This window comes from Rhipicephalus microplus, chromosome X (assembly GCF_043290135.1).
Source record: "Rhipicephalus microplus isolate Deutch F79 chromosome X, USDA_Rmic, whole genome shotgun sequence".
Taxonomy (NCBI): domain Eukaryota; kingdom Metazoa; phylum Arthropoda; class Arachnida; order Ixodida; family Ixodidae; genus Rhipicephalus; species Rhipicephalus microplus.
In genome coordinates, this window is record NC_134710.1 from 12,264,144 (window position 1) to 12,278,208 (window position 14,065).

General features: G+C 46.5%; 1 protein-coding gene across 1 annotated transcript in view; it reads right to left on the reverse strand.

Moving 5' to 3' along the window:
* The window catches only part of LOC119175662 (WD repeat-containing protein 11), a 243,095-nt gene that overhangs the window by 34,115 nt on the left and 194,915 nt on the right, over positions 1 to 14,065 (reverse strand). The window contains exons 21-22 of the mRNA XM_037426591.2: positions 8,827 to 8,993; positions 606 to 798 (exon numbers count right to left, since the gene is read on the reverse strand). Coding sequence (XP_037282488.2) covers positions 606 to 798; positions 8,827 to 8,993 — 360 coding nt within the window. The remainder of the gene's footprint in view (positions 1 to 605; positions 799 to 8,826; positions 8,994 to 14,065) is intronic.

Sequence of the window (14,065 nt, forward strand, 5' to 3'; positions counted from 1 at the left end):
GTAACGCTGCCGATCATGATATACATTAGTTGTAGTAGCATTCTCAATTTGATACTAACAACAAAACCAGGCTTCTCTATTGCAACTTCCCCCCCACCCTACTAGTTCTTAAAAGTAATACTTCAAAATTGTCCCAAATAGTCAATGTGGCATAGTTATGGTGCCATCAGTACATAAAAAATCTTTCAATTTTTCAACTCTCTCTTTGCCCATCAAAAACTGTTAAAGGTATGCAGGAAATGAATATGCATGTAAACCTTGGTAGTGTTAGTCGGCACCACTCTATGAGTGATGCTAACACTGCCAAGGTTTTCATGCATATAAATACTCAATAAGTGGACTAGAGGACGACAACTGCTGTTACTTAGTTGCTAGGAGCTTAGGGTGTGTAATACTAAACTAAAGGTTACAGGTATGGTATCCGCTAGCGGCAAGTTCGTATTCTCATCTACTTTACATTTTTTGTACTTATATCACAATTATAAGAATACTCTTGAAATTGTACAATTATTATTCTTTATACCTTCCTTGACATCATTATCAGCTGGTTTTCATTGTGGCAAAGTACATACATCATGAATCTCTATGATCCAACAGATACTTACTTTTGCTAGCCAGACGGAATCCTCCCATTGGCCAGCTGCCTGAAGGTAACGACAGGCATCAAGGCCTTTGCCAATGAGACAAAGCAGCTGAACACCATCCCATGTGCGACCATTCGCAATCAGGTTTGTGGCAACCAGCTTCACGACTGACTGCGGATTGCTTTCAGTTTTGAGTGACGCCACTAAACAAGCCCTAGGCAATCAGGAAAGACAGTTGTATAAATTGCAAGCACTCACTATTAAATTGAAAAAAATTTCACAGGCACTTCAGTAATACAAAGATCAGAGCTTAAATCAAAAACCCGTACTTTATGCAGCACTACCGGGGAGAACTTATATGTAAGGACTGCTATTTAGAGTAACACTGATATATGGTTTAGAGTAACGAGCATACAATGCTTTGTATGCTCGTTCTTCTTCTTCTTCTTCTTATTATTATTATGTCACATGCATGCGATTACAAGTGCACGCCATCGTCGTGTAAGATTTCCGTGTTTTGCATTGAATAGCAAGCATTGTTCTTGAATAGTATTTTGATAATTTATCCCTTCTTCGGCCTATATGCAACGCTTTGTAATATATCTACTGATCTTTGAAATGATGTATGATTGTGTTTAGATGAAATGATTCCTTCTTTCTTGGTGATTTGTATAAAGTACTTTGAAATAAAACATTAGTTGCAAGTTAACGCTGTGTGTGTGTGTCTCTTCTGCATCCTTGTTGTAGGGCGCTATACCCATAAGAATGATAGCACCAGTGGCACATGCCATTGTAAACGACTAGAAAACGACTCGCCTACAAATGTGCAAGTGTGCCTGGAAGTAAACAATGCGAGAGATGCAGACATTGCACAGCATGTGCTGTCGCATCCCTCTAGCAGATGTTGCCGCAAACTGCCCGAGGGCGAGAGTAGTGAGGATTTTTGTTGATTTGTGACTTGTTTCAATACATAGCAGTATCCCTTATAATGAAAACAATAGTTCAAAAATAGTATGACCACTGCTTTAGGCAACAGTGAATTAATTTGCAAGTCACTGGTACTGAGGCTGCACACTTCGTTGCAGCAAAGTGATTTGGGGAACACACTTGCCAACAAGTCTACTTTGCAGCAAGTGACACATAACATTCTCGTGTGACAGCCCGCAAAAGACACTCACAGCAATGTGTACTCGCTCAAAGTGCATTCAAGGTATGAGGCCAAGTGACGAAAATTTTTTTTCAGAAAGCAGTAATAACTAGAAACTATTAGTCTGCAAAATAAAGCACATTTTTTTAGGCACATATGAGTGTTATAAACACAGTAATATTATATAATAATTTCTCATAATTAAAAATTTCATTTAAAGTACGCCTTACTGAAACACTCCTAACACAAGCTCTGCTCATTAGAAAATTTTTTAGTTTTTTACAGGCATATATAAAATGCTTTGGCCTGTGCAATAAACCAAAAGAAACAGGATTTGATGAATAGTAAAATCATAGTAAATAAATAGCCAAATAAGTATGCACTAACACTAAGGGCACCTTCATATAATAGGCAGCCATAATAAATCTTGTGGCAGGATTTTGCTCATTTAGGTTCATTGCGTACCTCATAATGCGACAAAGAAGTGTGCAAATTTTTAATGAAATATCTTGATTAGCAAAAGCGCTATGACTGTTCGCACACGAGAAAATGTAAGAAATGTAAGATTTGAGAAAAATAACAAAACAGATTTGAAACAGGTGCACTGCTTACACAAAATACTCGGGAGGGCTATAATTCTCAATATTTGTAGCCAGTTCCATCATAGACCTTACTATTGCATGTGTGCGGAGGTTTATTAGCCGTTAAAGACAGCGACGAGACAGCGTGAAGAACCGTCCTGCGATCGGCACAGCAACGAACCGAAGCACGAGCCGAGAGAGCCGGGCGTTGGCGATGCTGCTTGCTGCAGGCACATCTTCTTCTTCACAATCGCCCCCGCTGAAAAAAGAGCCATCCTGGCGACCTAAGAAGTTTCAGGGAGAGGCTCATGATACGGTTTTAGGCGGGAAACATGGACGATGTCACGTGCACGCCGGCGCATGTCATCCGATCGGGAAACTGGCTCAATTAGGTAATTAACCGGAGAGGTTTTCTCTAAAACAGTGTAAGGCCCCTCGTACCGGGGGACAAGTTTTGATGAAAGTCCCGGAGTTTGGTATGGGATGGCAAGCCACACGAGAGACCCTGGGGCATAGTTGGGATCCGGAAGAGAGGTGCAACGGTTTTCTTTCTGGCGTTGCTGCTCGTCCGAGGTGAACGCACGGGCGAGCTGGCGGCAATCTTCGACTTGTCGAGCAGCATCGGAGATAAATGGACATTCGGAAGCATCAGGACGGTAGGGAAGTAGAGTATCAATTGTATGGGAAGGGTCACGTCCATAAAGAAGAAAGAAAGGTGAAAATCCCGTGGTTGTTTGTATTGCAGTATTGTATGCAAATGTCACGTATGGAAGAACACGGTCCCAGTTGCTATGATTAGATGCCACGTACATCGAGAGCATATCACCCAGCGTGCGGTTAAACCGTTCCGTTAGCCCATTAGTCTGCGGGTGGTATGCTGTCGTTTTCCGATGAATGACGTGGCATGCCGAAAGCAGAGCTTCGACGACCTTGGAGAGAAAAGCGCGGCCTCTGTCACTAAGGAGCTCTCGAGGTGCGCCATGTCGAAGGATAAATTGACGTAAAATGAAAGAGGCGACATCCTGAGCGGTAGCGCTCGGTAAAGCGGCTGCTTCGGCATAGCGTGTTAGATGGTCGACCGCCACTATAATCCACCGATTGCCATCTGATGTCAATGGAAGGGGGCCGTAGAGGTCAACGCCAACGCGATCAAGAGGCTCGGCAGCGCACGGAAGTGGCTGCAGTTCGCCAGTAGCACGTAGCGGTGTTGATTTGCGTCGCTGGCAGTCAGGATAGCACTGCACAAATTTGCGCACGAAATTGTACATGCCGCGCCAGTAATAGCGATGGCGAAGGCGTTCATATGTTTTGAACACCCCAGCGTGGCCACAGTGTGGATCGTCGTGAAGAGAAGCGCATACCTGCGATCGCAAAGTGCGTGGAATGACCAGTAGCCACCGGCGGCCACCAGGAGAGTAATTGCGTCGATAGAGAAGTTGATCGCGGATGGCAATATGGAAAGCTTGACGTCGGAGGGATCGAGATACCGGAAGGTTGGGCGTACCGGATAGATATTCGAGAAGAGATGCGATCCACGGGTCACGACGTTGTTCGGTGGCAATTGAGTCAAGATTTAATGATGACAAGTACTGGAGGCACGTGTTTCCGCACGTCGGATCTGGTGGCAAAGATGAGCGGGACAGGGCGTCAGCGTCAGAGTGTTTGCGTCCACAGCGGTATACGACGCGAATGTCGTACTCCTGGATGTGGAGTGCCCATCGCGCAAGGCGGCCAGAAGGGTCTTTCAGCGTGGAGAGCTAGCAAAGCGCGTGGTGATCAGTTACTAGATCGAACGGGCGGCCGTATAAGTACGACCGGAACTTTCCAAGCGCCCACACCAGAGCCAAACACTCTGTTTCTGTCATGCTGTAATTAGTTTCGGCTTTCGTCAGAGTGCGGCTAGCGTAGGCTACAACGTTTTCTGAATAGCCGGGTTTTCGTTGGGCGAGGACAGCACCTAGCCCGACGTTGCTGGCGTCGGTGTGCACTTCGGTAGGAGTCGTCGGGTCGAAGTGGCGAAGAATAGGTGGCGAGGTGAGCAGACGGCGCAGAGTAGTGAAGGCAACGTCACATGCAGGGGACCAGGAGGAGAGGTTCACGTCACCGCAAAGAAGCTGAGTTAATGGTGACATGATAGATGCAAAATTGCGAACAAAGCGCCGAAAATATGAGCATAGGCCTACAAAACTGCGAAGTTCCTTCATGGTCGTCGGCTTGGAAAATTCTGCGACTGCTCGAAGTTTTGCTGGGTCAGGTAATACGCCGTGCTTCGACACGATGTGGCCTAGGATGACGAGCTCGCGTGCAGCGAAGCGGCATTTTTTCAGGTTAAGCTGCAGGCCAGCGTTGGTCAGACAAGTCAAAACCTGCCTGAGGCGAAGGAGGTGCGTAGAAAAGTCATGCGAGAAAACCACGACATCGTCGAGGTAGCAGAGGCACATATTCCACTTGAGGCCACGTAGCATATTATCCATAAGTTGTTCAAACGTGGCGGGCATGTTACAAAGCCCAAAGGGCATGACGTTAAACTCGTATAGTCCGTCAGGTGTAATAAATGCAGTTTTTTGGCGATCGGCTTCAGCCATTGGAACTTGCCAGTAGCCAGACCGCAAATCCAGCGAGGAGAAGAATTCCGCTCCGTGAAGGGTGTCAATGGCGTCATCAATGCGCGGCAAAGGATATACGTCCTTGCGGGTTATCTTATTCAAACGACGATAGTCTACGCAAAATCGGATAGATCCATCTTTCTTACACACCAGGACGACAGGAGACGCCCAGGGACTGTGAGATGGTCGAATGACGTCTCTACGAAGCATATCTTCGACTTGATCGTTGATGACGCGGCGCTCTTCAGTGGAGACACGGTATGGTCTTTGATGCAGTGGCTGGTGTAGGCCGGTGTCAACATGATGCTTGACTTGCGACGTGCGGCCTAGTTGAGGTTGGGACACATCGAAGGAATTCCGGAACTCATGCAGAAGATCGAGCAGGTCGGCATGTTCGGTGGGAGTGAGGGTGTTGGCGATGGCGCTGAAAAACGTATCCTTGGACGACTCCTCGAGGGCCGACAGTGATTTTGGGTGGTCGCAGTAGTCATCCGGGACATCAACCAAAGACGAAGGGTCGAGATCCTGCACGCGGCCGAGACATTCCCCCGCAAGCAAAGTGACAGGTGTGGAAAGCGGGTTGAGTATGAACATATTGCTTCTTCCGGCGGCAAGATCAATCGTTGCGAAAGGCAGCGGCAGAGCTTGACGACTCGTGAAGATATCGGAAGGCATAAAAAAGACTGTAGCGTCAGTGTAGGCGTTGCATGAAACTGGAACAAGTGCGAAGTTTTCGGGTGGAATATCGGTGTCTTCATGCACGAACAACTTCGGCGGCTGATGAAGAGCGCCAAGTAATGGGACATCACAAAAGGGTGAAAACTCAACTTCAGCGCGTGCGCAGTCGATGACGGCATTATGGCGGGATAGGAAGTCCCATCCGAGGATGACATCATGCGAGCAGACAGCGAGAACAATAAACTCCACAGTGTAAACAATGCCTTCGATGGACACTCTTGCAGTGCAGGCTGCGAGAGGCGTTACTTGCTGTGCACTTGCGGTGTGGAGTTACAGTCCCGAAAGCGGCGTCGTGACTTTACGTAATACACGGCAGACATTAGCGGTAATAACAGAAACAGCGGCGCCGGTGTCTACAAGGGCGAAAGTAGAATAACCTTCAACAGTTACTGCGACCACGTTAGCAGGAGAGGGGCGAGGGCTTAGACAGTTCGAAAATGGTGCAGTTCTTGCCTCTTGAACTGCGGTGCTTAGTTTTCCTGGTCAGAAGGTCTGGGCCGGCGACGCATTGGGGAGGGCGATCGCCGACGAGGAGAGGGTGCGTGCGGCGTCACGAAGTCGGGGTCGTTAGGAGGGGCATAGCGAGGTGACGAGACCGGCCCGTATTGCGCGAAGGGTTGGCTGCCGGGTTGCGACGATCGGACATAGTCGCCGAACATCTGAGGTCGACGCGGCAGTAGCGGGCAACGTGTCCGGGAGTAAAGCAGGCGTAGCATATCGGTCGGTTATCGGGCGTCCTCCAAGAATTGGCTACTGGTGGTGCCGCCCAAGGTGCAGTATAAGCAGCCGGGTGTGCGGGCTGTGAGCGCGAGGTGTAGGGTGGTTGCGGAAGCCTACGCACAGCGTCTGCATATGTGAACGGTGCTGCTACAGGCTGCATCACTTGCGAGCAGGCGACAGGAGGAGCCACAGACTGCGCTGTATACGTTAGGGGCGCGGCCACAGGCTGCACAGCTGGCGGATAGCCGACAGGAGGGCCTACCGGCTGCGCGGCACGCTGGCAGTGGGCAAGGCTGGATAGAGGCGGCTCGTGGTGCGCAACAGGAACAGCTTGGGCAACCTCTTCCGAAATAGCAGTGCGAAGCGGGGCAGGTAGACGGGTGATGGTCTCGTGAGTGAAAGGCACTAGGAAAAGTTGGCGGGCGACTTCCTCACGGACAAAGGCTCGAACTTGCTGAAGCAGCGGTGAATTGTCCGGCAGGGTGTCGAAACTGGACAGTGACTCACCACCATGCTGAGGCTGCCGAGTCAGAGTGCGTTGCTTATTCAACTCGTCGTAGCTCTGACACAAGCTGACGACTTCGGAAACTGTGCTCGGATTTCTTGCCAAGAGCATTTGAAATGCGCCGTCGTCGATGCCCTTCAGGATGTTTTTGACCTTGTCAGATTCGGGCATGGTGTCATTCACACGTCGACAAAGGTCGACGACGTCCTCGATATAGCTGGTAAAGGTCTCGCCAGTCTGCTGAGAGCAGACGCGCAAGCGCTGTTCTGCCCTCTGCTTGCGGACAGCCGGCCGACCGAACACTTCAGCACATGACGTCTTGAAGACGCTCCATGTGGGGATGTTGTGTTTGTGGTTATTAAACCACAATTCGGCGACGCCAGTCAGATAAAATATCACGTGGCCCAGCTTGTCGGCTTCATCCCACTTATTGTTGGCGCTCACCAGTTCGTAGAGCTCGAGCCAGTCTTCGACGTTGGTCCCATCCGCACCGCTGAAGACCTTCGGCTCCCGTAGCCTAGGATGGCCAGGGCAGTTGAACTGGAGAGAAGGCGTCGATGTAGTGGCGTTGGTAGTCATGACAGGTGGTAGCGTGCGGCTTCGCAGCTCCAGAGTGTAGCAACGGGGATTAACAGCACCTTCCACCAAATGTGCGGAGGTTTATTAGCCGTCAAAGACAGCGACGACACAGCGTGAAGAACCGTCCAGCGATCGGCACAGCAATGAACCGAAGCACGACCCGAGAGAGCCGGGCGTTGGCGATGCTGCTTGCTGCAGGCACATCTTCTTCTTCACACATGTATTTTCTCTAGCGGGAAGTCTAATTTTTTTTTTAGCTTGTTTTGCAGCAACAGTAGCATGACGAGGTGCTCTCACGCTACGATGTCGATTGTCCATGAGGCACGCTCTTTCAATGTAGAGAGTCAGGATCGATCCCAATTAGCCTTAAAATATCAAATGTGCTTCTGTTGCCATTATTAAAATCATGAAAATTGTTAGACAAAGCAAGTTTGATAGTTTACAAGCTCACATAGGTGTCTTTGACCATGAAAAACCCAATTATTACGCTACGTGTTCCCCTGATAAGATTTTGACTTTTACGACTAAAAATTATGCGTTGACCGCGTTTTCAGAACATTATTAAAAGTTCGCTCTTGATATAAGTGCTAAATAACCAACCAAATACTACATATCAATAATCCTATGATTGACACATAATTGGCGCTTTCAGTTTCGATTTCATAGGTGATGGGTGCTGAACATTTTTGCTCGAATCTTTGGAAAGAAACTGCTTAAATGGAAGTTTTATGCAGCAAAATGATGGGCAATAAATTGGGCATTTAACATAACCAAAAATCCGATAATGACATTTTTAGCAAAAAATCACTTTTTTCACTTGGCCTGATACCTAAAGTAGCCACGTGTGACAGGGGTGTAAAGTGAGCCCTAACATGCCACCCGTACATTGTCACTATAACCACATATGATATAACCTAGTTAGGTTGGTTATCTAACACAGGGTTAATCCTTGCCGCTGGAAAAACTTGAAGTAAATAGAAGTGACGAAAGAACAGGTAAGATTAATAAGAAGAAAAAGACGAAGATGTAAGGACAGAGAGAAAAAGGAAAAGGCAACTGCCCATATCCCCTGGGTGGGTTAGCCCAGGGGTGCCATCTACTTGAAGCCGGGGCCACAGGTGTGTGTTGCTTCTGTTGGGGGCCTTAACAGTTCAATCACTGGGCGTCAGCTCAACCCCCAGAATACCCTTTTCCTAGCACACGGCAATGCCCTGCACGGCTGGGCGTGGGAGGGGTCCAAATGTCCCTGTTAGCTCGGGTCTGTGGTGTTTCTACACACAAAACGCCTGCTTGCGCAAATGCCCTTGAGGAAGAAGGGAGGGGGCAAGTATGGCACACCCGAATGAGGATCCGAAACAATACTTACCGCAGTGAATCACTGTAGAAGTGCTCACTAGCTGGCTCAGTTTCAAGCAGCAGCTGCACTGCCTGGTCAGCCTGACCCAGCAGGAGCAAACGGCACACGCATCGCTGTGTGTGGCTGTGTACCGCGCGCTGTCGCTCATGAAAAAGCAGCCGCTTGAGCTGTAAGGCCTGCACAGAATGCAATGCACATGATATATAAAACTCATCTCCTAACGAGATGCACGAACCAGGCTAGACTGCCTTCAAAATGGTTTCATAAAATTCTTATCAAAGCTTATAAAAAATTGTAAAAGAAAACCTCACTCTTTTTATTTAAGTTTCTCTTCCATAAAAACAACAGCTACAATGGCATTATTTCAATCTTTATAATCTGTAGTTTTGTGCAGATTACCATAAAATGCCAAGCAAGTGCCCCCCCCCCCTTTTGGTGAAGGATAATCGGACCAGATTTCGGAAGGGGGCACTTCCTCGGTCCCAAACCGATCATTGGCGCTTATTTCAGATCTCTGTAAAAAAAAAAAAGAAGGGGGGGGGGGGGGGGCACTTGCTTTGGTGAAGATGCTTGCTCGGCATTTTACGATTGGTAAGTTCTATGCTTGTGAAACATACAGTTAAGTTTAATTTTTGCTTGTTGTCGTCAATTTATGATCTCTCATTTGAAGGTCAGCAAGGATGACAGAAGCCAGACAAGCAGTCATGAAGGCTGATTTTGGTTTTTAAGTGAACGGTACAATATCAAAGCTTAAAGAATAGTCACAAAAGATACAGCATATATATTACACCATCTTACTTTTCTACTACCTTACAGAGCTTACATGTTTTAACGCGTCTGAGTGACTGGCGTCACTCAGACGCGTTAAAACATGTCGCAGGCGTTGAAGATGCGTGGAGAAATCCGGAGCGAAAACGACGACGTCATCGAGCTAGCACAGGCACGTGTGCCATTTCAGGTCACGCAGAACGGTATACATTATGCGCTGAAAGGTGGCGGGCGCATTGCACAGCCCAAACGGCATGACGTTGAATTCGTACAAGCCGTCCGGAGTGACAAAAGCGGTCTTCGGTCGAGCGCCCTCAGCCATAGGCACTTGTCAGTACCCTGAGCGCAAATCGAGAGATGAAAAGAATGCAGGCTGTCAATCGCGTCAACTACACGCAGTAGTGGCTACACGAGCTGCTCTTCTTTTTGCTAAAAGGGCGACCCACTAGAAGGCGCTGGAGAGGACGACCGACTGTTCGAAGGCTTCGCCACAACGTTAACATAACTATATGCTCACAGCAGCTGACCTGCGACATTTGCCCAATCTTTTGATACATGTCTGCAAGAGGCTGTGTGAATGCACACGGTCTAAAGAAAATTAGGCGACCCTTAAGCTTCGCCTTATAGTTGAACGCAATTGCAAAATCAGGTTCCTGGTGTGCCTTTCAACCGCTCAGTGCATACTTATTAATATGTTTTGTTACACACACATAAACATGCACACACACACAAGCACACAGTAGATTGTACCAGCGAGCACGTGCAAATGGTACATACAGGTTTTTGATCTAAAGAAAGAGTGGCATGGCCTCCAAAATACACGCCGCGCGCTTGCCATCTCGCAGGCCATAAAGAGTGTCACAATGTCTCACAGATAGCAGCACATTATCTAGCGTTTGTTTGCTTGATCAACACCTCTGGAAAGGCATGATATGTCTTCTGCTAGATGGACATAGTTGTCCAGTTTTAACGGCGATAGATGCACTATCCCGGCCTTTTTCGACAAAGTTTGATGGCCTCCCAAATGCGCCTACAAATCGCTGAATGAGCTCGCTTTCGTTGTGACACCTGTCAAACAAAATGCGTTAAGGGAACTCCTTCCACTACATGGCATTTATGTAGTGTTTTTTCCCAATGCAGCTGCAAGTAACATTGTGGCTTTGTGGTAGGACACTTGCTTGTCACGTGAATGGCCCGGGTTCAATCCTCAAAGAGATTGAAAATTTCATTCTTTATTTTATTTGCTTCTTTGTCAAATTTTCACCCACAACCAATGGTGCCAATGTCGACAGCAGAACTTTTGCGACACGATCTCTCTATTGCTATCGCGTTAAAATGGGCAGCTTGTGCTCAAGCGAGTGAGTGAAGTGGCATGTACACCCTGCCTGACAGGGTGTACTGACCCACTGTCTCCGTCAGCAGAATTGAGGTGCAATTTCCTTTGATGTTGAGGCAAACTGTTTTGCTTAGTTCCCAGTTGATGCAATGAACATACTGCGTTGTGCGCAATGCAACAGACAAGGTGGGCAGTACTTATTCAGCATCTACTCTCGGTATCACATGAGGCCACGTCACAAACAGCTCTCTACATGCCAGTGCCGCGAACAGATGCTTTTTCTATTGACAACCTATACCTATGGGGCTGTGTGAATAGCCAATTTTAGAACCGGATTGAATAAGAATTAAATAGTATAAATGGCAACGAATCGAATACAAATAGAATATTTTTCGAATAGTAAGGAAACAATTTTCAGAACAGTTATATGCTTCAACAATGACTTGGAATTAATAGCCAGAAATAATACCAGAATGATCAGTACAATTAATTTTAAGTGTCAAAAAATGCCATTGTTAAGTTAACTTGGGTAAACTGTTATAGGCAGTGACAGCCAATGAAATTTTTTCAACTATTCGTTGAAATACAGTGGTTAATACAGACTTCGAAGAGGCACTTCGTCGCCACCTTTCAAATAAAACTGAAGCACAAAAATCAACAAGATGTTTGCTGAATCAACATCATGAATTTTATGCATAGCGGATTGAGGATGACACTATCGCTTGGCGACAATTAAGTTTCAAATATATGCACTTTCATTTGTGAGCAGCACGGAATCCATAGTTCTTTAAACGATTGGTCTGTATCATGGTAATCCATCAATTAAAGCAAATAAGTGCTGTCTCATTCTAATAAGTGTTGCTCCTCTGGGGTTTTTCCACCAGTGCTCAATAATTGAAAAAATACTCGGCATTTTGAACATGTGCTATTCGATTTGCAAAAACTGATTTGAATAAACACCATTTAGTTCGTTATTTGAGCTTATAGAACTTTTCACAGACCCCTACCTGCACCCAAAGTTTCTGTCAGTAATGAAGCAAGAACGTTAAGCTTTCTTTATCGTTTCATAAGGCATTGTCCTCACTGCTCAAAAATGTATAAGCCACATGCAATAAAAACCTCGTGAAAGGAAAAAAAAAGACAAATGCGCTGTCAAGTGCTAGGCTTCTTTCGGGTAATTTGCGACGGCGGTGACTGTGCCATGCAGCACTCCTAACGGCATCGGCACGCAGGGGAACCATTTCTTGCAAGGGAAGCGCGTGGCGCTTCATACACGGAAGGCAGGGGGCAGGAAAAATCGCCTCACTGAGTTTTCAATGTTGATCTTACCCCAGACTAACTATCCACACATTGTGTAAGTAGACATGCAATAAACAAAGAAAAAAAAATATTTCAGCCTGCTGGACGTCATGTAAGCTATCAGACAGCAAAGTTTTCACCAAGGACTTCTTTGTTGTTTCTTAGTTCTTCAGATTAAGCTATGCGGATACCAGTGATGATATGCTCATTCATGCCTGCACTTTAATGCTAAGTTACCGTTCCATTGCAGCTGTGGCTCATTCCATCAGTCCCCTCACACAAAACATGCACAGCATCCGTTACGAAATAATGTGCATAATTTTATTGTGACGAGATTATCCGTGGCAGCATGGTAAAACAGCTTGGGCAATGTGGAAGGGGTCTGCCCTTCCAACAGAGTTGGTCGCCAGTTTACTCCAAGCCGTGAGTGGAAAGATGTGCCCCCATGCAAAACATTGTTTTTGACTTTGTAGCACGGTGAGATAGAATGTTCACATCAGCAGTGATATGCTAGCAAAATTTTCATGACGCTTAAAAGAATGCAACTGAAACATTGTAGATGCTTCAAGAGGCCTAGAAGTATTATTAAATTTCAAGGTTACATACAGTCCAGGAGACAGCACAAGGCATTCAAGGAGGGCCAGAAGGAGGTTATGACGAACCCCTTTCTGTATGCTTGACGACCAGAAACAACAAAAATGTAGATTGTGTGCTTGAAGCTTTTTGTTCTCACAGTTCATTAAGCATCTAACAAATTAAGTTTTTGACACAAGGAGCAACTGTCAACGAAACCTTTTATCTGGAGAAGGTAAAAAAAAAAACTGAATCGTCGGGTCACATACGTGAGGGCTAACATAAAAAAAAACGGTCAAGCTCGACCCCGCCACTGCCCCCAGCCACATGTACTTCATAGTTACCAACCCCCCGGTAGTCCCCCATTTCTCCTACAGTCCTGATTTGGCTGTGTGTGACTTTTTTTTTCTAACTGAAGAGAGAGTTCAAAGGAAAGCAATAGGAGATCATGGAAAACATCTAAAAGCATGTTACCACGTTCCTGAAGACATTCCTGCTGAGGACTTTCAGGATGTCTTGCAGGCGTGGTTTCTGCAAGTTTACTGATGTAAGGGGAGAGTATACTGAAGCATTTCAACAATTTGAACATGTCCCATGAATAAACATATTTTTCCTAAAAAAATTGCATTACTTTTATAATAGACCCCGTATTACAATTACGGTTGTGCTGGAATGCAAACAGCATTGCAAGCGCTGCTACTGCTTGCATGAAAAGCCTGCTCATGCTGGTAGTGTTTCACTGGTGACACCACTCTTGTTATGTCGTGTGAGACAGCAAATGATGAAGCACTGCAAGCATGTCACAAGCACAAGTATGATATGCAGGAGTGCTGAATCCTCTCTGGCCTCTCACCACTCAAGAGGAGGCACAACTCTTTCCCCCTTTCTGCCAAGACCCACTCTCACCACTGAGGTCATGTGAGCTGTGCAATACCCACTATTGCTACTATGAGGACAATGGCACAGGTAGACCGAGACAGCTTTGCTGTAAAATGTCAGGAGCACCATATCTATGTCCCAATATCTAAATCATCAATAAGAGTGTGACTATTTATAAGCCCCAATCCACAGGGCTGAAGCAATTGAGAAGGTCAAAGATGTTTAAAACAGACAGGCTTTTCCCTTTCATATACTCACACAGCAATTAACAGTGTAAGGGAGAGTAGGTGTCATGTACGATTGCATACATCATGGGGATTGAGAGTGCCTTCCTCTATCACACTGTGCAGCCCAGTATGGCTTGATGACTGGGAACTGCTGTTTAATGGCAAC